The following is a 23658-nucleotide window of genomic DNA, read 5'->3' as shown; positions in this document are numbered from 1 at the left end:
TTCATGATGTTCTCTTGCTACAATGGCAAATAAGATCAGAGAAACAGCGTCTCTTTTCTTCGTTGACAAGCAGGAGATGATCATCGCCATAGTCATGCGGTGGACCAAGAAGATCCCGAGTACATTGTTCTCTCCTGGATCCTTGTCATCCTGGTGGGAAATCTGCTGATGCACTGTTTAATTAGGGCAGTATTATTGAAAGTGCATCAAGATAAGCCAAACATTTCAGGTGTCTCCTGTTTCTGGGTGTAGTCTGGTGCTCAAAACACAATTCCTTGTACCCATTACTCGTCTGTGTAATATCAAATGACTCATTGCACCATTGCAGAGTTACCACAGGAGTCCTCCCTGGACACCACCTAGTGAAACAAGTCTAGTTTGCTGCATAGGGTGAGAAATAAGGTGGCATTGGGTCAATATTGGTTTGAGCAGGTGGGAACTAATAGTGTAAGGTGCTAAATTTAAGCCTGTATGATCATTGTATCGTGTTAACCAGAACGGAATTGTTTCCAGCATCGGTCTGGATGAGACACATAAGTCCACATAATCGTGGATGTCGAAATGTGTGCCACAGCCTAGGTGGCCCCTGTCCTACTTTTAAACACAGCATCGAGCTCTCCTTCCCGAGACACTCCCTAGGCCTCTGGATTTTGATGATTTCTTTACTGGGTTGAGACAAGGGCCCATATTGGTTTCATCTCCCTTTGGAACCAGACTTCACCACAAAGGGCAAGCGTGTCTGTTCTGGAGCTTTCATTGACCCAGTTATCTGTAGACAACCGGTGTATCTTCTTGCGGTGGGTGTGGTGAATCCAGGTGCTAATGAGTACATAAAAGGGCCCTCCCAACGGTGACTTTCAGGTCTTACACTTCACGGCTGTAACGAGGATCCAATCTTCTGGCTCTCACCATTTGGACTAGACCTGACAAGTGAAGTATCTCTATTCTTTTTTAAATTGTTGATATCATACTGCTGTGTTCTGTTCCTTGTCCTCATCCTGGATAGCAAACAGTCCAAAGTTGATAAAATAGTAAGGTCTACCATAGAGTCCTCTACTGCTACGCAATATCTGTATACTGAACATTACCGGAGCCGCACATCATATTTCATTTAAAAAAATTTCCCCTTGGAGATTAATAAAGTACATATCTATCTATCTATTTTCGTTTATTCATTCAATAAACCCTGCTGGTTGGAGGTATTAGGAGCTGTGGCACTTTATTTTTAGTCTAAAAACAGCAGCGTGATGCTTTAGTGGTGGATAACGAAATGTGTACCACTATCACAATAAATGATTTATTTCACATTGGTTTTAATTCAAATAAATTCATGCTTATGTTTTGAAATGGATATTCTGGCTCTGGTAATTTGCCTTTCATTGGTCTCAGCTCATACGCACATATAGTACATGCTCGACCATGCTCGAAAAAGCAGCATATCTACATAAAGTTTTTTGGCAGTACTATTTTACCCTCAGATCATTTCCAGAATCCCTCATTGTCTTGTTTACATGTGTTTACTTACTGTACTGTTTAAGGTTCCTCAAACCAAGGTAGTAACCTGAAGCTCTCTTCTTCTGTCGTCCTGAATACCAGTCTAATCCTATCTAACTTAATTCTGTTAACTTTGATTATTAGTGTATGAAATGTACGCCACTATTGCATCTCAGACCAATTTCTTGGGGAACAAAATGACACACACACACACACACACACACACACACACAAAAGAAAAGAAAAAAAAGCACTTGCAGGATGATTATTTCTTTGAAATGATGCAGCTGTGAGGTCTAACTCTAACACTAATCATATCACAATATGTGAACGTTCTCTCTGCAAAGGTTGACTTTGATAAAGTGAAGCAGAACAAAGTACAGAGAAAATTCAGGCGAGGTCTCCAAAATTTGCATCGGGGCACATTTGCGCACATCTGTGACATTGAAAAGGTTAAACTGGCATATAACCAAATTCATATTTGTATTCAATCTGCAATTGTTAAAACCTGTTGAGCAGTCAGGGAGACAAAGGAAACAGACAAACTACAACATAAAACAGGAAGCCATCCGTGGCTTCCTGTGACACCACGATGTTCCAACACTCACGATTAATTGTGGCACCATGAATGGTATTGACTCAGGACTTTGTGTGCCAGTACAGTTTGAACTTCATCTTAATGTTGTTATATGTTATTGATCCTCTAACAGATAAACAGGACTATAAATTCTCACTCTCTTACTCACTGGGACATTTCCACTTCCACTAGCTCCTGCATTCCCACTCCGTCTCTCTAAGGTAAATACAAGACTTGCAGAGGAATTAACTTTGTTCTTGGCAGCATCATTTTAAAATGTGTTTGAAAAGAAATCTCTTGTCTTTTTCAGCACGTTTGTGTGCTCCATAATGGGGGCGCCTGGGGTTTTGTTGCTGCTCAGTATTGTTCTCATTTTTACAGAAAGCACTACAGGTAAACCATCTGAAATATTTTCATCATGATACATACTAATTGTGTAATCTTAGTTTCAAAAGACAACATAAAACATCACACTCAGTGCTAATTTGAATCAGAATCAGAAAAGTTTAATTAATTTATGCCAATTGCATCTAATAGCTTAATTTTCACCTTTTGAATTAAAAAAAAACCATAACAATGATCAGCATTCTTCCATTTTAATCATCTTCACACATTTTTTTCATCAAATCCATCAATTAAAGTGTTTTATGATGAGTTAAGGCTCTTGTTTTTAAAAGATGCTTTAAAAAAATCTCTTTTGCAGTTTTACCAACTTCACCTGAATCGACATCAGCGTACTTCTCCACCACTAGCACAACAGTAGCAGGCAGCACCACAGAAGTTGAAGGTAGAAAATGCACGGCCCGCCACGGACTCATAGAATACCTAGATACAAACAAAAAACACTAAAAATAATCAGCATTGTTCCATTTGAAACATCTTGAAACCTTCTTTCTCATCTAATCCATAAAGTTGAGGGTGAGGTCCGCCTGGCCAATGGAGGAAGCAGCTCCTGCTCTGGCAGAGTAGAGATCTTCCACCGTGGACAGTGGGGGACGGTGTGTGACGATTCCTGGGACACGGATGATGCTCAGGTGGTGTGCAGACAGCTGGGCTGTGGCGGGGTCCTGTCAGCACCGGATAATGCTCACTTTGGACTGGGAACAGGTCCCATCTGGTACGATGATCTCACGTGCAGAGGCGACGAATCGGAGCTCAGCGAGTGCAGCCACGATGGGTTGGGATCTCACAACTGTGGTCATCATGAGGATGCTGGTGTCGTCTGTGCCGTGGAAGGTAGTGATGTGGTTAAATCTTTGTACAGCTAAAGACAATTAAGTCTCTTTGAGTAGCATGTTGTCTATGGTGTAGCATTTAGCTGACAAAATTTTAGAGACCACCGACTGGAGAAATACAAAATTTGTGCTTTACACTACTTTTAGTATTATATTCACACTTTTAATGAGTATTCTGTGGAATTGTACTTATAGAACACCACAATACAAATGAATCAGAAAGGTTTAGTTAATTTATGGCAATTGCGTGTAATAGCTTTATTTTCATCTTTTAAATTGAAAAAAAATACTAAAAATGATTGTTCCTTTTTTCATCATGTTTGCACAATTGAAGTGTTTTGTGATGAGTCAAAACTCTTGTTCTTAAGAGAATTGAATGTTTAAAAAATCTCTTCTGCAGTTTTACCAACTTCATCTGAACCAACATCAGCGTACTTCTCCACCACTAGCAGAACAGTAGCAGGCAGCACCACAGAAGTTGAGGGTGAGGTCCGCCTGGCCAATGGAGGAAGCAGCTCCTGCTCTGGCAGAGTAGAGATCTTCCACCGTGGACAGTGGGGGACGGTGTGTGACGATTCCTGGGACACGGATGATGCTCAGGTGGTGTGCAGACAGCTGGGCTGTGGCGGGGTCCTGTCAGCACCGGATAATGCTCACTTTGGACTGGGAACAGGTCCCATCTGGTACGATGATCTTGCGTGCAGAGGCGACGAATCGGAGCTCAGCGAGTGCAGCCACGATGGGTTGGGATTTCACAACTGTGGTCATCATGAGGATGCTGGTGTCGTCTGTGCCGTGGAAGGTAGTGATGTGGTTAAATCTTTGTACAGCTAAAGACAATTAAGTCTCTTTGAGTAGTATGTTGTCTAGGTGTAGCATTTAGCTGACAAAATTTTAGTGACCACCGACTGGAGAAATACCAAATTTGTGCTTTACACTACTTTTAGTATTATATTCACACTTTTAATGAGTATTCTGTGGAATTGTACTTATAGAATACCACAATACAAATGAATCTGAATCAGAAAGGTTTAGTTAATTTATGGCAATTGCATGTAATAGCTTTATTTTCATCTTTTAAATTGAAAAAAACTACTAAAAATGATTGTTCCTTTTTTCATCATGTTTGCACAATTGAAGTGTTTTGTGATGAGTCAAAACTCTTGTTCTTAAGAGAATTGAATGTTTAAAAAATCTCTTCTGCAGTTTTACCAACTTCACCTGAACCAACATCAGCGTACTTCTCCACCACTAGCAGAACAGTAGCAGGCAGCAACACAGAAGTTGAGGGTGAGGTCCGCCTGGCCAATGGAGGAAGCAGCTCCTGCTCTGGCAGAGTAGAGATCTTCCACCGTGGACAGTGGGGGACGGTGTGTGACGATTCCTGGGACACGGATGATGCTCAGGTGGTGTGCAGACAGCTGGGCTGTGGCGGGGTCCTGTCAGCACCGGATAATGCTCACTTTGGACTGGGAACAGGTCCCATCTGGTACGATGATCTCACGTGCAGAGGCGACGAATCGGAGCTCAGCGAGTGCAGCCACAATGGGTTGGGATCTCACAACTGTGGTCATCATGAGGATGCTGGTGTCGTCTGTGCCGTGGAAGGTAGTGATGTGGTTAAATCTTTGTTCAGCTAAAGACAATTAAGTCTCTTTGAGTAGCATGTTGTCTATGGTGTTGCATTTAGCTGACAAAATTTTAGTGACCACCGACTGGAGAAATATAAAGTATATGCTTTACACTACTTTTAGTATTATCTGCAGGCCCTTTGGCCTTCAATAGCTTTTTTTCATTTTAAACAGAAAGCTGTTGTTTTTTAAAGACATCCTCGTCTTCATGAGGTCAATCTTTAATGCCTCATATCAACACTATTATGTTGCATGTTATTCTGTCAGTTTTACAAGTGAGGCTGGTCAACACTGAAACCGCTGCTCTGGCAGAGTGTTGGTTTATAATGGACAGTGAGGGACGACAGCTGGGACCTGACGGATGCCCAAGTGGTGTGTAGACTGCTGGAATGTGGCGCTGCTCGTTTAGCACCAACAAATGCAGCTTTTGGACAGGGCAGCGGGCGCGTCTGGTTGGACGATGTCCATTGTTTTGGAGATTAATCCTCGATATCAGACTGCGGACATCTAGGGATTGGGGTCCATAACTGTGCTCACTCTGAAGATGCCAGTGTCATCTGTGAAAGTACATGTCCTTACACACCGTTATACAATTGACATAATGAGGTAAAGTTTCATGGAGAGTCTCGTCTTGGTGTCATCTGGGATATAGTATTAACCATCTTATCTCATTTCTCTTACACTTTTATCTGGTGACCGTGTATCTTTCTCCGTAGTTCAGCAACCTCCAACCGAGCCTTTTCAGCTCATTTGTGGCCCTGATAAACTTCTCGTGGGGCTGGATCTGGCTGACTTCAGATTCTTTGGTTTGAACCCCTTCTCTGGAAACATGGCCGACCGCAACTGCTCCTGGGTCAGAGTGCGCAATGGCGTATTGTGGTTTGAAGTGGAGGCCACAAATGGTGCCTGTGGAAACACAATGAGGGTAAAGACTCACTGTTTGTTTTTTGTAAACCTGATCGGGTCCTCCACCTTAAGGACAGTTCCTCTAACCACTTGTTGATGCTGCTGCTAGCACATAGCACGTCCTCTCAAACTGACATAACCATTCAACTGATTGAAACGTAATCCTCCTCTGTGTTGCAGACCAACAGCACACATGCCATCTACTCCAATAGTTTATTGATCAATCCAATAACCAACGCGTCCTTTGTCCTTCCTGTGAGTCTTCGCTTCTCCTGCGTGTATCCCCTGGACACAGACGCCAGACTGAATGTGGCGATCAGACCTTTCCTGCCGTAAGCAGCCTTTTATTGTTGTTAAATAATGAAGCTCCTCTGAGTGTAATTGTTAAGTCATGATACAAAATGTGAATCTTGGTGTGAACATACAACATCATCGCTGACCTTAAGCGATGGTGGTAAATACCTCAGCCACTTATTCTGATGACTATGGTTTAACAAACAGCACAGTTCACCATAACAGCACAAGAACACCAGAAATATCAAACAGCTCAGCAATGATATACCTGATCTAATATAACTGACACTAAATAGCTAATATATAGAGAATGTTTTAGATAAGATAATAATGTATTAGTCCCGCAGTGGGGAAATTGCAGGATTAGAGCAGCAGACAGGTAAAGTGCACACAAGAGACGCATACAAATTAAAAAAAACAAGTAATATCAATATATGTAAACAGTAAGATAATCCACAATAGCAGTATTATATACAGACATAATAAAATGTATTTAAAATATATTTATATTGCACCAGTGATTAAAGTGACCAAAGGTGATTTGTTTTTAAGTTGCTGCCTATTGTTTGGATATGAAGGGAATATAAGGAAAATAACAATTACAAGATGAAGAACAGACTGGGATTTTTTTTCGTTTTCCCTGACAGGCTGGATGGTGGCATTTCAAGCTCTGGTCCCAAAGTCAGAGCCTCCATGTTTCTGTTCCGCAACGTCAACTTCACAGAGGCTTATCCACAGGGCCTCGTCACCCTGCCAGTGGGCTCGCCGTTGTACGTGAGCGTCTCTGTGGAGAAGAGAGATCCCAGCTTTGCGGTGGTTCTGGAGGACTGCTTCGCATCTCATTCATCAAACCCTAACGGTTCCACAGATTACCCTCTCATCCAGAACAAGTGAGTATCCTGATGAACCTCAGCAGGTGGTTTGTGTAGTGTAACAGGAATTGGAGAACGGTTTCTTGTCTGGTGATGTGTAGTGGTCCTGATGACCCGCTCCATGCTCTCTGCAGGTGTCCCACTGACCAGACACAGGTGTCAGTGGTGGAGAGCGGGTCGTCGCTGCAGGCTCGTTTCGTGGCCCTGTTCTTCCTGCTCCAGAACGAATACAGATCTGTTTACCTTCATTGCAGCCTCAGTCTGTGTGAACGGACAAGCTCCTCTTGTGTTCCAGTAAGTCACCGGTTTCACGTCATCAATAACATTCATCTATACTCAGTGCTGCTTAAACACAAGGGTTTTGATGGTATTTTTTCCCCACCTCCACCCCACCTCCCACCCAACAGTCTTGTGCAAGAAGGATCTCTCGCTCGGTTTCCAACTTTGATCCTATGAATACCTTCACCGTTGGACCAATCATTTGTGAGTATGAGTTACAATTTGCTGTCCAGGCCTCTGGGCGGATGCTGCAACATGATGAATCAATGACCATGTCTTTTTTTCTCTCTCTCTCTCTCTCCCATTTATCTTCAGGGAACAAGTCGCCTGAGTGAGCTGTTGACATACAGTAATAATACACACATATTCCTTATTGGGATACCATTTTGTTTTAAGATCTTTGTTATCCTTAAGACATAAAATAATATAATCTGGTGTTACTGTATTGTATGATCAATCTAATCACACTTTTCTGTATTGTGGAAGGGAAAATGTTTAATATAATCTCGATAATATATTCTTGGTGGTGTTACTGAGGTGGTGTTACTGCAGAAGCCTGGCATGCCCTAGTAGCAGAATGTAATAGCCATAGTCTGAGATAAGGGATAAATTCACCAGTGGGAAAGATAGTTTATCAGTGTGGTTATAATCATGTCCTGTGGGTGTGATAAACTAGACTGTATAGCCTCATGTAATCCTGCTTGCATAGAATTACAGGTTTAAACTCCTGGAAAAACAGCATATTCTGCCATTGACTAGTCACGTTTCCTTAAGTAACAGTAGTAAAGTGTAACTTATAACAAGTGGGGTTTGTTGTGTGTACTTACAATAAGATGAGGGAACCGCATATAATGAGTCATGACCTCCACAAAACCCCGATGACAACCTGCGACAAGGCATGCATCCGGTTTCCACAAGGGCGCTAGAAACTTGATTCATGAGGGGCTCTCGACTGCGCAAATGCCCTGCAGAACCAATGAAGAAGAACATTTTCAGTTTGGTTGAGTATTAATTACTCAAAGAGAGGAAATGTGGAAGGGAAAATGTTTCATATAATCTTGTTAATAAAATCTGGTAATATAATCTTGGTGGTGTCGCTGATATATGGATGAAGGTGAGGTCCCACATTCAGGTCAGTACCAGCTGTAGGATGAAGAGTGAAATGGAATATTTGGAGTTTACAAAAAACTGCACTCACAACTATTTGGGAATGAAACATTTAGTGCTCAATAGGCTTGATGGTATGCAAAACAGGATATCCATTGGACCATATAGATGAGAGGGAAGATCGTTATCTGTTTAGCCGGGCCCAACCCAAATTCTTTGTAACCCGTCGGTTTTATCAATAAATTGCTGTGAAGTAAACCTCAATTCAGTCTCTCTCGTGGTCTGTGATCAGTGGAATTTCTAAATGTTTCGTGGATTCTTAAAGCAGTTACGACAGGGAGTTGCAGTCGTTTGGACAGCTGCACATTTTAGCAGCGGAAAAGACATTAATCAACCAAATCAGTATCAATTCTCAATTAAATAACAAGCAAAAATAAACTATAGGGGTTGCAAGAAATTGACAATACAAAATATGTTCTTCTTCTATTTGTGTAATAGCAATATAGTCCTGAATTCAATATAATACATGTGGGCTATATGCTTTGTTTCCTATGCTTTTTTGTTTTTTTTACTTGGGCTAAATTGCTACTTGGTCTCAGTTACTAAGATTATTTCTTTGACACAAAAGCATGGATTACTCTTCAGGACAAATCTTTTTTTTTTCTATATCATAGTGAGTGTAAACTGATATGTGGTATAAAATGACTGTGTATTTGTTCATCAAACAAAACTCTGTACCTGGAAGATACAGTAGTTAACTAATTAAAGGAAAGGATTGCAACCATGACTTTGGTCCAGAGTGAAATTTGTTAACCATTCTAATGAATTGCCATTATATTTAACACTGCTTTTCACACTAGCCAGAGGATGAATTATGGTAACTTTCGTGAGCCCTTGTCTTTTCCTTCTGGCAACACCATGAGGTTGACATTTGTGTATTTGAGTAAAACGTTGCAGCTTTTAAAAACTGGATTGCAGCCGTGAAACCATGCCACAGGAGTCCCTTGACTATCTGACTTATCCCATTCAAAAAGGGTGTTTACTCTAAAATCTGGGAACCCTTTTTGGCATACATTGTCATTACTTCCAACCCATTAAGGAGATTGTTTTATTTTAAATATGACGAAACTGTAGTCAGTTTAAATGAACAACTGCGTTGTTGTTGGTCACCCTCCAGCTGAAGGTCACAGTATATATGGCTCTGCTCTCGAGGAAACTCATAATAATGGTCAGTATATGCAGGGGGCGGTGCATTTATTTGACTGACATGCCCTGCGTCCAATAGAATGGCCCGCTGGCATCGAAGCGGCGGGGCATCTAATGACCAACGTTTCCCACTCGGGTTAAGGGTTTAGAGCAGTTGGGTGCTAATTTCCGCTCGGTGCTGGTGGCAGTCTAGATTAAAGTAGCCCTCCGTTTTCCTCAGCCGACAGTCGTCGTCATGTCCAACAACAATGCCAGCAACAACTTAATTATCGCTCAACGGGCCGTCAAGCAGCTCCGGTTAGAGGCCAGTATCCGGAGGATCAAGGTACGAACCCTCAACGCAAACACGGAAGACTTCAGCCTGTTGAACGGCGGAGACAAAGTGTTGCAGGAATGACACAGAGTGGACTCTTTACATCACACGTTCAACTAAGTGGGCTGTAAAGTTCCGCTCAAAACTTGTAGTGACTCATGAACCGGTTTCAAGCGAACTAAACCGCCGTCACAGGCGAACCGTGTCTTCCGCGTTTTAACGCCTGTCAGTCGGGGGAGCGTCAGCACTTTAAAGAGTCAACGTCTCAAGGGAAGAGACGCGTTTATCAAAGTTAAAGCTTCTTGAGTGTTAAGTTATTGAAGGGGAACAGTATCTGAACAGTATATTTTTCAAACGTTACCCAGCAGACACACCCGTGCTTGCGCCGTTGCTTGCAAATGATATGCAAAAGAGAGCCAGTTGGTCCGCGTATGTAAATGAGGGACGGGGTACATTTGACAGCAGGCCAGCTGGAGCGTTACTACTGCGACGGGCTGCTTGTGTTTCCTCTCATCACATGTCTGGCTCTGCAGGTGTCCCAGGCTGCTGCTGAGCTGAGGAACTTCTGTCTGCAAAATGCCTCCAAGGACCCCCTCCTGGTCGGGGTGCCCTCCAGTGATAATCCCTTCAGACCCCCAAAGTCCTGCTCCCTGTTCTGAGGTAGGCCTGATGGTCCTTCATTGAGACTTCAGCTGGGAGTAAAGCTGTACAACTGATTACATTATAGGCACGAAATGAAGTATAGAGCCACGAAGAGGTTGTGATGGTCTAATATTTCACATGTCATGACTTAACTGAACTCAAGATTGAATTTCAATTCTTCACTCGCCTGCATACACTCTGGACAGGGTTCTTACGGTCATGAAAACCGAGAAAGATCATGGAATTTTAAAATGGTTATTTCCAGGCCTGGAAAAGTCCTTCATGTATATTAATTTATGCTGAGTTTAAAATAATAATATGCTTTTAAAAGAAAGACGCTGAAATATAAGCAGGCATACATACAAGAGTGTATATAAATGTTTATTATTTTAATCAAATTATTGTCTCATTAATTTGTGTCATAAGGTATACTGTATGATTTGAATTCTCATTGTTAGTTTAAATACTTTTTATACTACTTTTTTTTATGTATACACTGAGTTCACAAAATATTTGGTCATGGAAATTTGATTTAAAGTCATAGAAATCCATTGGTCAAAATGTGTATCAACCCTGCTAGAACTGCAACTAATGACTATATACAGGTTTATTCAACCTTTGTCTGTAATCAGGAAACAAGGAAAACTCCATTAACATATCTCCTGCATTAACAGCATCCCCTGGCTCAATCATTCTTAATTTTAGAAAAATGTTTGAATATAATGCCACATTTAAATATACACTTGGCTATTATATCAATCAAATTTAAGTGTTTGTGTTGTAATTTTTGTACTAGCTTTGTAAGGTATTGCCATGACAGTGAGCCGTCATGAACAAGACCCTGAAACTAAAGCAGCTAAATGATATTCAGCGATTATTCCTTGTATTATTTCCACCTGTGATTTTATAACTTTGATCAGTCACAATGTCTTCGGAGAATATAACTTTGAACTGTTTTATTATTTTTATTGATCAAATTGGTTAAAATGATAATAAGCATTCTCTTATGGAGTTGTTCGATCAGTGTTGTTGGCAAACATAGTGAGTTGAAGCAATTCATTTCTCAGTGCCTGCTACATTGATCCAGAAAGAAGTTCTCATGCTGGATGATTTTTCAGTTGCAAGCTCAGCTTTATTCATTATAGCAACCAATAAGGAATTTGTTGCTTCAATTGACTACATTTACCCTCAACACTGCATGGACAACTACAAAAAGATGGTGAATATTACCTTTTACAATGTTTCCCAATTATATCTGTTTATCTACAGCAGAAAGATATGTGGAGGATTTCTTAATTTACCCATGGAAGGCTTTCTTCACTTCTACTTGGTATCGCTGTCGATCGACCAGCAGCTCCTCTTTGGATGATGCAACATGGTACTGATGGGTTCGAGGGAGGGAGCTGCTTCATTTGCCAAATTTCATGGTATCATAACTCCCATTTGTTACAATTATGCAGGGCCAAACTCTACATGTTTTTAAACAATGTTCTTGACTCTAACTTGACTAATGATTAAGCCATTCTTGGGTTTGCTTACTTAACATGTCTGGTTTCAATTTCCTGACCTAATGGTGTCTTTCTCCTGTCAGTGAAATTCAGCCCACGTGATTAGCTAGTGAGAGTGCAGTGCAACTTTCTCTTGCATTTTGTTTAGTAGGTCAAACATTAATTTAAACCAGGTGCTGCTCAAGAATCAGAACATTTTGTGTGATATCCACTGTATTGTAATGTGTGTCTTTACAAAACATTTATGTGTATGTGGCCAACAGACATACTGGTAGCTTTTAAGCTAAATTGATTGGTGTCTTAAACAATCCATGTATTTGTGGAAATGGTAAAGGTATTACTACTATTTGAAGGGATAGTGATATGGTTCAGACTTTACCCATACCAGAGCAGGGCATGCGATTTGTCTTTTTAATCAGTCTTTTTTTTCTGTATATATTTAACAGCCTTTTGTCAGCCTAAATGTTCCTGTCATAAAATAATTAAAGAACACGTTAAGGCCTTACACTGTTGGATAGTGAATCCTGGTAGCAAGTGTAATGTATCTCACTTTAGATACACAGATGGCCAAACTGCAAATGTTAAGAAAACTTCCATTTATTGTTTGTATTAAATGAATCATGCTGCAGTGACTTGTTGCATGAGTTGTTTTCCACACTGGAATCTAAATCAACCAAAACGTGTACTACTCTTAGCTTTTATCTTTCTAAACGTTGCTACTTCAGGCAACTTTTTAAATAATAAACTACTTTTCCGGACACCGATTAAATGCTTTATGTGTTTGTTTTTTTTCCTTTTCTTTTTTTTTCTATTATTCCTTTTTTAAAGTTAAGTATTTCTTTTTAACATTTTTTAAATGTTTGAGACTTATAAGTTTTTAGTTTTCTTATGATACAGTTCAAAGAAGATGTTACATAGAGGTTGCAGACTTTTTGTTTGATTTAATTGTGGGTCAGTAACCCAACTCTGTTTATAGTTAAGTAGATGGAACGAGTGTTTTGTTAGCTGAACTGCTGGATTAAATTAGTTTGCTAATAAAATGACTACGCTGGACATCTGGTGACACTGTCATAAATGTACAGGATAATGCCATTACCTGCAAATTAACTTTCATATACAGGCAGGGTACTAGAATATTTATAATACTGATTAATTGATATTGATCATGCTTGTAATACATGCTGTTTGCTCCACTTATGTTCTCGGAAACTGAATCCAATACCATGCTGAAATGTACTTCATTGGTTAAAAAATTCATATACTTAATACTTTAACACCATGTGAACAAGTCAAAGTTTAGGAAGAAGTTTTTGGACTGAATCATTTTCAACCCTGAAGCTTCAATCTAGTGCTTTGATGATAATTAGCAGAAGTGCCATCACCTGGAAATAAAAGTGGCAGCATCTGTCTGAAGGAGTTTCCCTTTTCTGCTCAGGTAAGTAACGAGAGGCATGAGAACTGATCCATTGTTGCTCTAGTAATTTAGTCGTTTGTATGTCATCTCAGTATGTGTGTACACATTGTCTTGATCATGTGGTGCACGGCGGTTACATTTGCATGTGAGTAAAATGTCCGATTGGTGAACATGGCATTCAGATGGCGTCACGGCTTGACCAGACGGGAGATGGAAGATGCTCAGAGCACTCTGGTAATACTGTCTTCTTGTACCTAAAATATAGAAGCATGAACTAAAAAGCTTTAGACCTGGAAATTGGAAAGAACGTAATCAAATTTTCACCAGGACTTAGCACCATTCCTCTGTCCTTAATTTCCCCCCTACCCTCCCTAACTTGATGACTGTACAGACTATCTGCTTGAGGATCCCAGCCCTTTGAAAGAGCTTTCTAATAGCGCCTCCTGGTGGGCTAACAGGGAGGTGCACAGAGAGCAAGGAGACCCCCTCAGGGTGGGTAACAATAAATGCAATAGATGAATGGGTTAGGGTTCATTCTGGGGGGGAAAACTAAGTGTCTTTCATGTAGGAGCATCTAAAGGAGATGGATGAACATGTAGCCAGGCTCCAGGACATGATGAGATGTGAACAGGCCAAAGTAAGTTGTACGTGTGATAGACATTGTGTTTTAATGTTCAAGTCCCCCTTCTCAAAACCATCTTTACCTTCTCTGCAGTGCACTCGTCTTCAGCTGCGGTGTAACCAGCAGGAGGCGGAGCTGAGGCTTCGAGAGCATCACACCAACAGACTTAAGGAGCGATTGTCTCAGCTGACTAACCGACACAGAGAGAAAGGACTTTGTGAGAGACTTTCTGTCCTGTTAAAGTCAAAGAATATTTCCCCCACAGCATTTTACTTGTATAAACAACATTTCCTGAAACCACAAAACATTTACCATCTTGCATTGCTTTATACAGCAATAGAGGTGTTGAACTTTCCACCTGGAGGTCAAAACAAAAGAGAAGCGCCGATCAAATCATTCAAGTCTACTGTCAAGTAAGTAGATGTTATCATCAACTTCTGAATGTAACCTTCAAATGAATACTACACCTCTCACTAATCCTCATTTGCTTCCTCTACCGTGCAGACGGGAAGAGGCAACACTGCGTCTGATGCTGGAGCGCAGAGAAGCAGAACTCAGGGAGGCGATGAAGCTGCGCCACAGCCTCACCACTTTACTTCATGCTCTTAGAGTCGACATGGAGCATGTAAGGAAAAAGAAGAAGAAAGCCTTTTTAACTTGAGGCTGGTTCTGGTCAATAACTAAAATTGGTTATATTGGGCCCAAGAAAGGATCAATTTTTTAAAGGTTATTTTACAAAACCATTAGTTAGCTGTTAGAGGCTGCTGCAGTGGCGAGTTAAGGAGTTAGAGCAAAGTTTATTTACCTCATACAAGTTCAATTTAGTAGCCGTTTTGGAGCTAAAACTTAATTTGGACATTTAACCCTTAAACTTTAAAGCCACCATGGACCAAACATTCTTAAAGTGTTCAAGATTGTGTAAAGTCATCAAAGTTTCCAGGGCGTCAACTTAAAAGATCCTTGTGTTGTTTCTAAAGGACTGTTCCCAAGGCTGAGTCCAAGATGAGTATTCAAAATTACAAATCAGTCTTACCTTCTTTTAAGACCGTGTCAGATGTGGTGGATGTTCAAGAAGACGTTAAGGATGAAGTCCAACCCGAAGACAAAAGGCTGGATCAAGCTGAGCGAGCGCTTGGTGACCATGTAACAGGAGGTGTGGTTCAGAGTTGGAGGCAGGTGCAGAAGAGACTGGGTGACGTCCTATATGAAGGTGAACACCCGGGATGAACATCTTCAAAGTTCTGCTTCTTGTACCTTTTTGCTTCTGAGAAAACTGTCAAGAATTACGCTTTGGAAATGTATACTTCATCTTTCATTTATATTTGTTAAACCAATGCTTGAGAAACACTTGCCTGAGGAGTACAAAATGTGGTCTTTCCTGACTGAAGGCCACACTGGCGGTGGTACCGACCATGGCAAGCTTCTGGCTCGACTAGAAGCTGAGCTGAAGGAGAGTCAACAGCTTGTCAGATTACAACAGCAGCTGCTGCAGGTTCATTACACTTACACACACATTATTCATGCATGCATTTTTGTTAAGTCGAACTTAGAAATACTGCTTTTGTCTGCCTGCAGGACAACCTTGCTTCACCCGTCACCTCTGAACTAGCCGATTCCTATTTTTTGGAAGAGTGGGAACGTCTTCAGGCGCGCTGGGCAGAGCTGGATCATCAGAGGCGGACCTTTGAAAGGGAGAGGCAGTCCTTCACCGACGCTGCCATTCGACTGAGCCATGAGGTGCGAAAAAAATTAAGCAGACAATGTTATTAATTTGCCTCAAAGGCCTTCACAATCTGTATAGTTTATGAAACCCTCTGTCCTTGGACTCTAGATTTGGATATGGGGAAACTGCAAAAAAAACGTAATGTAAGAAACATGAGGTTGAGTAAACAGAGGAGGGATGTCTCCCCTTTCATTGTGTCTTTACAGTCCTCCATACATAAATATCCCAGCATACTGGCTTAAAAAGCTGCTTATTACTCCGTAAATTGTATTTTTCCGTGTTTACAGCGCCGTGATTTTGAGCGACAGAAGGCCGCACTCCTGAAGCAGCAATATCTGTGTGACTCCCCCCTGTCTGGTAAAGGAGCACCAAGCAACAACATGAGACGGAGCACAGCACTCGGTGAGTGTGCAGTTACATTTGCTGGGTGCAGATGGGAGAAATGTCCTTAACACATTATGTGCATGTGACTTCAGATTTCTCATGTTTTGGGGCCCGCAGGCATATCTGACTGTCTTCCCTTTACACCATCTTCTACCAAGTTGGGGACAGCTTCTCTTTCTGGATCACAACAGGGAGGCTTCAGAGTTCAAACCCCAAGCACTCCTGAGTTGTACTCTGCCCTCAATCTGTCTTATAACTGCAGGTTAGTGAAGTCCTGCTTTCATAGGAATGGCAGTTACCCAAAGAGAAAAAAAATGAAGGATGAACAAATATATTCAGCTTTGCCTGTGTTCACACAGCATTCACTGTAATGTCAGTGCTTTGGATAAAGTTTGGTCCTGTGTGGCGCTGATGCAAATGAACCTTTGTGCAAACGTTTTCTTTACTTTGGCCCAAATGAAACTGTAAAAATGTTCACCATCACCACTGCTTGAACTCACTGCTCTCCTCTCCCTCAGAATCAGAGAGGTTGACGACCAGTCAGAGACATGGGACAGCCGAGTCGACGGGATCATGCATACGCAACTGACTGCACACTCAGACTGGTCTTTTTAATACCATTTTGATGACCGCTTGTCATTAAAGACATATGGCACCTTATTTCCACTTTTTAAATGATCAATAAATGCTCAAGAATCAAGGATGTTGGTGTTACATTCGATTGAACTCTCCTTTTATCAGCACATTAAAGACATCACAAAGACTGCCTTCTTTCATCAACGCAACATTGCTAAAACCTGGTCTTTATTATCCATAGCTAATGCAGAGATCCTAATTGTAATGTTTGTTGGGTGGTTACACACCAGTTGACCGACATATTGATGTACATTCCTGGGCCTTTATTCTCTGCTCGCGTCCACACGTTTACATTATATACTGTCTGCTTACCCGCCTAAATCATGCATCTCTATGCTCACCAGGTGGCGTAGTTCTTACTGAACATCACAAAATTATCACTTTTGCATCATCTCGACTGGATTATCATAACATGTAGTCGTCAGGCCTGCTGCAGGTTTCTAAAAGTCTTCAAATGGTTCAAAACGCTGCAGCTCGAATCTTACCTGAAGTTTCTTCAGTAAAGGTTGCAGATTCAAATCTTTCAAAGCAGTCATTGTTACTGCGCATTAATTAACATACATTTTACACAGAAATATACAAGATCCAAACTATTCTTATCAATGTTGGTATTTAATAGCATTTTCAAGTGTCAATCTCCTTGCTCGACCTCCCTAACCAGAATATTTTTTAACAGACAAAAAATGTGACTGAACAGCGCATGCAATGTGCACGAGGGACCCAAATGTCTTTTCTCCACTTGTTTAATGACCTGCAGGCGCAGTGCATGGGCTCATGCGATTGGCTGCTGGCACGGGGGAGGAGTGTGCCTCTTCAGATCACCTCTTGTACTCAATTACCAATTAACAACTTCAAAACTTTGTTTTGCGTGCTGAGCGCCGTACGTCCGCGGTCCTTTACTTCGTTATTACAACGTCAACAACTCAATCATCCCACTGAAAGCTCGTCCGGCAGACAAGACGAAGACGTTTGGCGGCGAAGGAGCTAGAATGAACGGCATGGTTTGGGGGCTCTCGCATCACCTGCCGTGCTTCATGGAGTCAGAAAGCAAAAGTTTCCAGCCCTGGAGAGACTACATCGGACTCTCGGACACAATCAGAGAGATTCTGGGACGGCACACGACCACTGAGTCTCCACGACCAGCCTCCAGAGCTCCTCACTCGGAATCTGAGGACCTGTGCGAGGCACTGAGGTCTGTGCGCATTAATGCAGTTCGTCAAAGCAGCGGCCTCGGCGCAGACTGTGCGCCACGTCTCTCCAGTGAAGCTCCGCTGCCGGGTACTTCAGCTGATCAACTTCGGCCTGATGGCTTGTGGTACACTACAAACGCCGTTCCTGCTGAAACACCAGGCACAGTCGAGTTAAAGCTACTGCCAAGACCGTCGGGCTCCCGGGGACTAAAAGAGCGCAAGAAACCACCTCGTTTCAAAACTGCGGATGCACCATTGTCTGCGTCACCTGAGCGCATGTTCTGCAGCTTCTGCAAGCACAACGGGGAGTCCGAGGTGGTGTGCGGATCCCACTGGCTAAAGAACCCTGCCGGAGATGTGTTGTGTCCCTATCTGCGGCAGTATGTGTGCCCTCTGTGCGGGGCCACAGGGGCCAGAGCTCACACCAAGCGCTTCTGTCCGAAAGTTGACAGTGCGTACAGCTCCGTGTACGCAAATTGCAGACGCTGAACCAACAGGTTAGCAGGCAGCAATAAGACACCGAAGGCTGAATCCTCCTTTAACTAATGTGGTTTTGTTCTTTGCCACGTACGTGTGTGTGTGTGTGTGTGGTTTGGTTTTGATTTGCATGCTTTGGCACGTTTGTTTTATAGACTTATAATGCTGATTGGAGTTATTTTTCAGCTGGTCTTTTTGTCGGCCTAGCTTTCTCGAATAGCGTCCCTTTAGATTTCGTACAGTACTTTCAATAACGACTACCAGATATTGTGTTTGGGAGAATAGAAAACAAATGCATGTTTTCATAGAAAAATGTACGTTTGTTTTACATATTTTAAAAACGTGGCCACCTGATATCCAGTTTCATATCTCCTGTCCATGCATTGAAGGATTATAACTTAAGCAAACCTTTCTAAGACGTACAGTCATCAGTGATAACTTTACTCCAGCATATAGGCTAACACATCATATGACCGGGTCAGCATTTTAACATTTTAAAATATGAGTGACTTGTTCTTGTTCTGTGTAGAGAAAATACCTGTTCTTTAGGCATGTTTTATTTTGAATATTGTACTTGTGGCTTTTCTAAAATGCTGTTTCAGCTCTAATCTTTTTGTGAAAAAAAAGTGAAATTCTGTGTGAAATATTGTATATCAAAAGTTATAAATATCTAAATTGACCACATCTGTGTGTGTTCTTTGTTATAACATTAGATACCTTTTTAGAAAAATACTCATTACTGGTTTTATCAACAACACTCAGCTTTATTTGGGAGAACAATAAAAACTAAGCCAATAAACTTCACATTCCAGCAGCTAATACAACAACGAGAATAAAAGATGAATAGTACTAATCTGTTGAATGGCACAAGTGCCTTATTACCCAGAAACCATTAGGGAAACGGTAGGTTCAAGATGGCAGGGAGTTGTTTCTCAACGTTTGCAGCTCCTTGAACTTTTACTGCTGCGGCGCTGGTTCTCCAGCTCTCTGTGCGTGGCCATGACCTTACGACTAGAAGAGGACAAATCAGTTTAAATAACCTCATTCAATAACTTTTTTCTTCTCTACCAGATTTGCATTTGACTAGTCCCATAGATTAAGTGTTAAAGATGTTAAATAGAGAACAAGTGGAAAAACAAAAAAGACCATACTTTTGCTCTTTTTGCTACTAGAGTCGATTGTCTGACCTGTATTTTTCCTCTAAGAGTTTATTTTTGGTGACTTGTCTTTTGTCGTCTATTTGAAAACATCATTTTGATTTGTTGCCCAGTGTTTTCCATCAATTTACCATCCACCAACATCAAAGCTCCCTTCAGGGCTTCATGGTGGGCCTTGTTAAAGGGGCCAAATTGACAGTGCTGACTTCAGCCAATCAGAGCGCTGTGTGAGGGGGATGAAACTGACCAATGGTATTACGAGTCAAAAGTTCAACTGGGAAAAAGGGGCAGGCTCTGAACAGAGGAGTTTAGTGTACAGGGATTAAATGGCCTGACAAAAGCTCAAATTTAGAGAATAAGGAGCCTTTTCTTACTTCAGTGAGGAAAGTTCTCGGATGAGTCCACAGATCAGGTCTGTAGCATCTTCGTGATCTGGGGAACCAAAATCTTCCTCCCTCTCTACCTGCTCCTCACTGAATAGAGGAAGTAAAAAGTTAATGATTGAATATAATTGGTGTATGAGCTAGTACCAACTCATAATTATGTGTTTATTTTGCCAGAGAATCAACATTTGTGGAGATGACAGGAACATATTACTGGTAAAGAAATATTGATGTCTTCTTGAAGATAAGGCATAAACAAAACTAAAGCTGAAAGCAGCGTTGAAAAGGAAATGTAGTATTGAACTATGTGGGTGTTTTCCACATGAGAATGCATACGTTTAATATTGTGCTGCCCAAATTTGAGGATAAATTAGTACAATACTTTTAAATGGTAAACAAGCTCTAAAATGGCACATTAAATAAATAAATGTCTGACGCTTTTGGGTTTACACAATACATCAAAGACACCTTTTTTTTAATGTCTAGAGACTTTATATAGCTTACTAAAGTTCATACATCTATGTGAATTTAGAGATGGGGGCTCCCAAGTTTCAAAATGTATAAGAGGTGCTATTGAGCCATTATGTCACACTTGAACATGAGTCCTGCAAAATATATAGTTTAACTAGTTCTGATGAGTGTGCCATACTTCAGACACTCAAAAACATGATTCACTGTGTAAATTTAGGAGAACAAAAATATGTAACACTAGACTAGTTATAAGGTTTGAGTCAAGCGTTTGCAATGTTTGGGGTGTCAAACATGCTTTTACTTCCTTTTTTCCAACTTGCCAATACTAAGTTTGTCGAGGTGGAGGAAGACTTGATTTCCCAAGTCTCTAATGAGCTAAACCCTCAGCCAGTTCACACTGGGAGTTAATCTGATGAGCTAGTCGACAAAGGCTCACTTGCTTTCTTTTCTGTGCCCTACCATCAAGGTTTTATAGGATTTAACCCCCTTTTGTACTTCCTTACTTCAGAATGATGGTGTTCAGCTGCGAGTCTGACACATAATCCAAGTACCCAGATCCAAACAGGTCAGTCGTGTCCCTGGTCTGAAGAGGCTCAGCGTTCACAGAAGGACCAGCACCAGGTTCAATACCAGAACCACCCTGTGTGCAACGGAAATAAATTAACCATTTCTGTTGAGTTAAGATGGTAAAAAGTGAAATAAATATGTATTATTGTGGTGTTTGGTTTCTCTCTACCTTTATAACTTCCAGTATTTTTCTTAAATACTACATTTAAAACATTATCGTCAGATGTCTAATCGCATTAGTCAACACTACAGAATTATGTGACGTAGTAAAGGCATGACATCATACACAAAACAAAATATATTGCATCACATAAAAGGACACTTGATTTTAAATAACACCTCTCACAATCTCAACAAAAGCTTGATATTATTTTACTTAATCGATACTTTAAAAGCTTTTCCCACCACTCACGTTGTCTTTCATCTCTGATTCACCAGGTGTCACTGCAGCCTCAAAGAGCTCCACGGCCTTCATTTCTCCGGACAGTGTGTGCGCGGATGATACACCTGCTTCAGCTACGTCATCATCCCTTACATCGTCAGTCAACTCTTCCTCTCTTGTCCTGGTCACACAACTCACCTGCAGAGGAGCAGCCTCGATTGCATCCCCGTTCTTAGTCTCCTCCCTCTGAGTTGTATGAGAGGAAAAAGTGAAAGCATGACTTTGGTCAACTACTGCTGACCTATCTTCCCTGTCTTGCATTTGCTCCTGAAGTTTTTCAGTTACAATCTCAGCTTTGGCTCCCTTATGTTCCTGCTGCTCCTGATTCCCCAAAAGCTCTTCCTCTTTCTCCTCTGCAGGTAGGTCTGACTTTGTGTCACCAGTTTGCTCTGGATCGGGTCCGATACCTCCCTCAACCTCACAACTATTTCCCTTTGAGCAGCCTGGATCAGACACAACACTGGTCCCATGTGAGGTAGTTACATCAATGTGGACTTCAGTTTCAGCCCTGTGTGTTAAAAACAATGTTATAAACAAGGAGGAAGTAACACCTTTCATTTAATCTTGCTAGTGTAATCAAGTATATTGTGTGTTTGGGGTGTTTTCACTTAATCTAAATCAAAAATAAAACTTGCTTGAGATATTTAACATTGTCTTTGGATTCCTCACTACATTTTTCTGACCTGTCTTCCCCTCCGCATTGACTGGACTGAAGTTGTATCTCTGTCTTTTGCTGCTCTGTGACATTGCCTACTGGGATGGATAGTGAGGATGATGAAGATGATATAATCTCTTCCTGAGCCCCAAGGTCAGTTGTGTTGTTACAAATCTGCTTTTCAACTCTCTCCGGTCCGTTCTGCTCGTTTTCACGATTTTGTGTCTGTAGAAAGTGACTCCGCTCCCTCTCCATCAGACCACACATACCCATCCTTCGCTTCTTTTTAGCTGGTATTCCCGCTGCTGCCTCCTTTGTGGTTTCCTTGACATCAGTCATGCCCACATCGTTGAGTTCTTCTTGACTAACCGCTTGGTTTTTCTCAAAATTACACCCAGAGTTCTCCTCTGCACCTGCTTGATTCTCCAGAGCAGCGGCATCCCCCTCTTCAGAGATTTGAAAGACCTGGAGTTGATGGAGTTCAGTGCATGTTTGAGATGGTGATGTGTTACGTTCCTCTGCTGTCATTTCCTCTTTATCCTTTCCACTGCTGGGATTAGGGACAGGAGTCTCTTTTCTCTCTTCAAATGCTCTAACAGTAGATTCCTGCAGAGGGGAGTGGTGGCAGTGTAACATAGTGGTATCCACTGTTGATGATCCTTCACTATCCTGGAATAATAAAAACAAAAGTAGAATGACTTGTCTACAATTTGGCCTGATAAGGCGATACAATGTGATTTAAATTTGTTTCAATCACTTAAATTACCTGATGAAAGCAAGCCTTGATGTCATCAGTCTCTGAGATTTCATCACTTTCCCTCTTCCTTGACCTGAGGGACCGAGGCTGTGCTGGAGCTACACTGACTTAACACATAAGGATCAACTCAATTAAAATGATCAATGATAGTGAAGTAAATTGTATGTCAAATATAATTGTTCTTCCACAGAAATAAAATATTGTCCAAATATTGTTTCTGTTTAACAGTAGCACATCAAAGTCAGCCCATGCAATGGGACGATAGCAACTGCTTTACCATTGCTTTTGTTGGTCTTTGCTTTTCCTTTAGCCATCTCTTTTTCCTAAATATTAAAAATAAATCAAACCAATTAAGACACAACCACATAGTAGCAGATATATAGCCCATACATACATAAATACTCCAATTGTAACGGACATATCTGGTTTGTTTATAGCTAAATCTAAGTGACGTTAGTTCCTGTAGAAATGCAGCAAGCTAACATCAACAAAGTGACACGAGTTCACTGACTGGATAAAGAAAGTTGAACATGAGACTTGTGTAATGTGCATGTATGTGTGCTTGCTGAGTATAAAAAACAACTAATTGGTACTGATTAAGTTCAATCCCAGGAGAAAGATAATGACAACATGTCGCGTTATATTTGTCCCACATTTATACAACCACTCACCTGAACCACGGACTTGACTTGTAACGTAACGTCGGTGTTTTACGT

At 41.3% G+C, this 23658-nt stretch overlaps 4 protein-coding genes and 1 pseudogene across 5 annotated transcripts; 4 read left to right on the top strand and 1 right to left on the bottom strand.

The window, feature by feature from the left end:
- Positions 1-22: 22 nt before the first annotated feature.
- LOC137795040 (scavenger receptor cysteine-rich domain-containing group B protein-like) lies at positions 23-7623 on the top strand (annotated as a pseudogene).
- Positions 7624-9718: 2095 nt separating this feature from the next.
- On the top strand, positions 9719-12828 carry si:ch211-286b5.5 (uncharacterized protein LOC100003596 homolog). Of its 2 annotated transcripts, none has more exons than XM_068592400.1 (3): positions 9719-9926; positions 10448-10574; positions 11829-12828. In XM_068592400.1, the coding sequence occupies exons 1-2, from the start codon at positions 9837-9839 to the stop codon at positions 10571-10573; spliced, it is 216 nt and encodes a 71-aa protein (XP_068448501.1). In that variant the 5' UTR covers positions 9719-9836; the 3' UTR covers position 10574; positions 11829-12828. The 2 variants fall into 2 exon arrangements, with proteins under 2 accessions (XP_068448501.1, XP_068448500.1); XM_068592399.1 differs by having other exon boundaries at positions 9720-9926; positions 11826-12828.
- A 338-nt stretch (positions 12829-13166) lies between these two features.
- si:ch211-286b5.4 (afadin- and alpha-actinin-binding protein) lies at positions 13167-16875 on the top strand. The gene is given in 11 exon segments (XM_068592586.1): positions 13167-13759; positions 13884-13970; positions 14047-14115; positions 14194-14317; positions 14435-14513; positions 14605-14725; positions 15145-15310; positions 15489-15592; positions 15676-15837; positions 16111-16469; positions 16726-16875. Coding segments are annotated over 11 exon segments (1467 nt in total). The 5' UTR covers positions 13167-13660; the 3' UTR covers positions 16823-16875.
- An 853-nt stretch (positions 16876-17728) lies between these two features.
- nanos3 (nanos homolog 3) lies at positions 17729-19135 on the top strand. Its single transcript, XM_068592585.1, has one exon. The coding sequence runs from the start codon at positions 17833-17835 to the stop codon at positions 18520-18522; it is 690 nt and encodes a 229-aa protein (XP_068448686.1). The 5' UTR covers positions 17729-17832; the 3' UTR covers positions 18523-19135.
- Positions 19136-19250: 115 nt separating this feature from the next.
- LOC137795231 (uncharacterized) lies at positions 19251-23631 on the bottom strand. Its single transcript, XM_068592584.1, has 9 exons — positions 23614-23631; positions 23220-23265; positions 22952-23049; positions 22214-22854; positions 21816-22038; positions 21501-21716; positions 21025-21161; positions 20042-20140; positions 19251-19521 (listed from the first exon to the last, which is right to left on the bottom strand). Exons 2-9 carry the CDS (start codon positions 23254-23256, stop codon positions 19443-19445), a joined length of 1530 nt encoding a protein of 509 aa, XP_068448685.1. The 5' UTR covers positions 23257-23265; positions 23614-23631; the 3' UTR covers positions 19251-19442.
- Positions 23632-23658: the final 27 nt, after the last annotated feature.

The sequence above is a fragment of the Clinocottus analis genome, unplaced genomic scaffold (genome assembly GCF_023055335.1).
Source record: "Clinocottus analis isolate CAN_PGR_092001 unplaced genomic scaffold, fCliAna1.0.p SCAF_27, whole genome shotgun sequence".
Classification (NCBI taxonomy): Eukaryota; Metazoa; Chordata; class Actinopteri; order Perciformes; family Cottidae; genus Clinocottus; species Clinocottus analis.
Note: the sequence above shows the minus strand (reverse complement) of the source record. Positions and strands in the feature narration are given on the sequence as shown.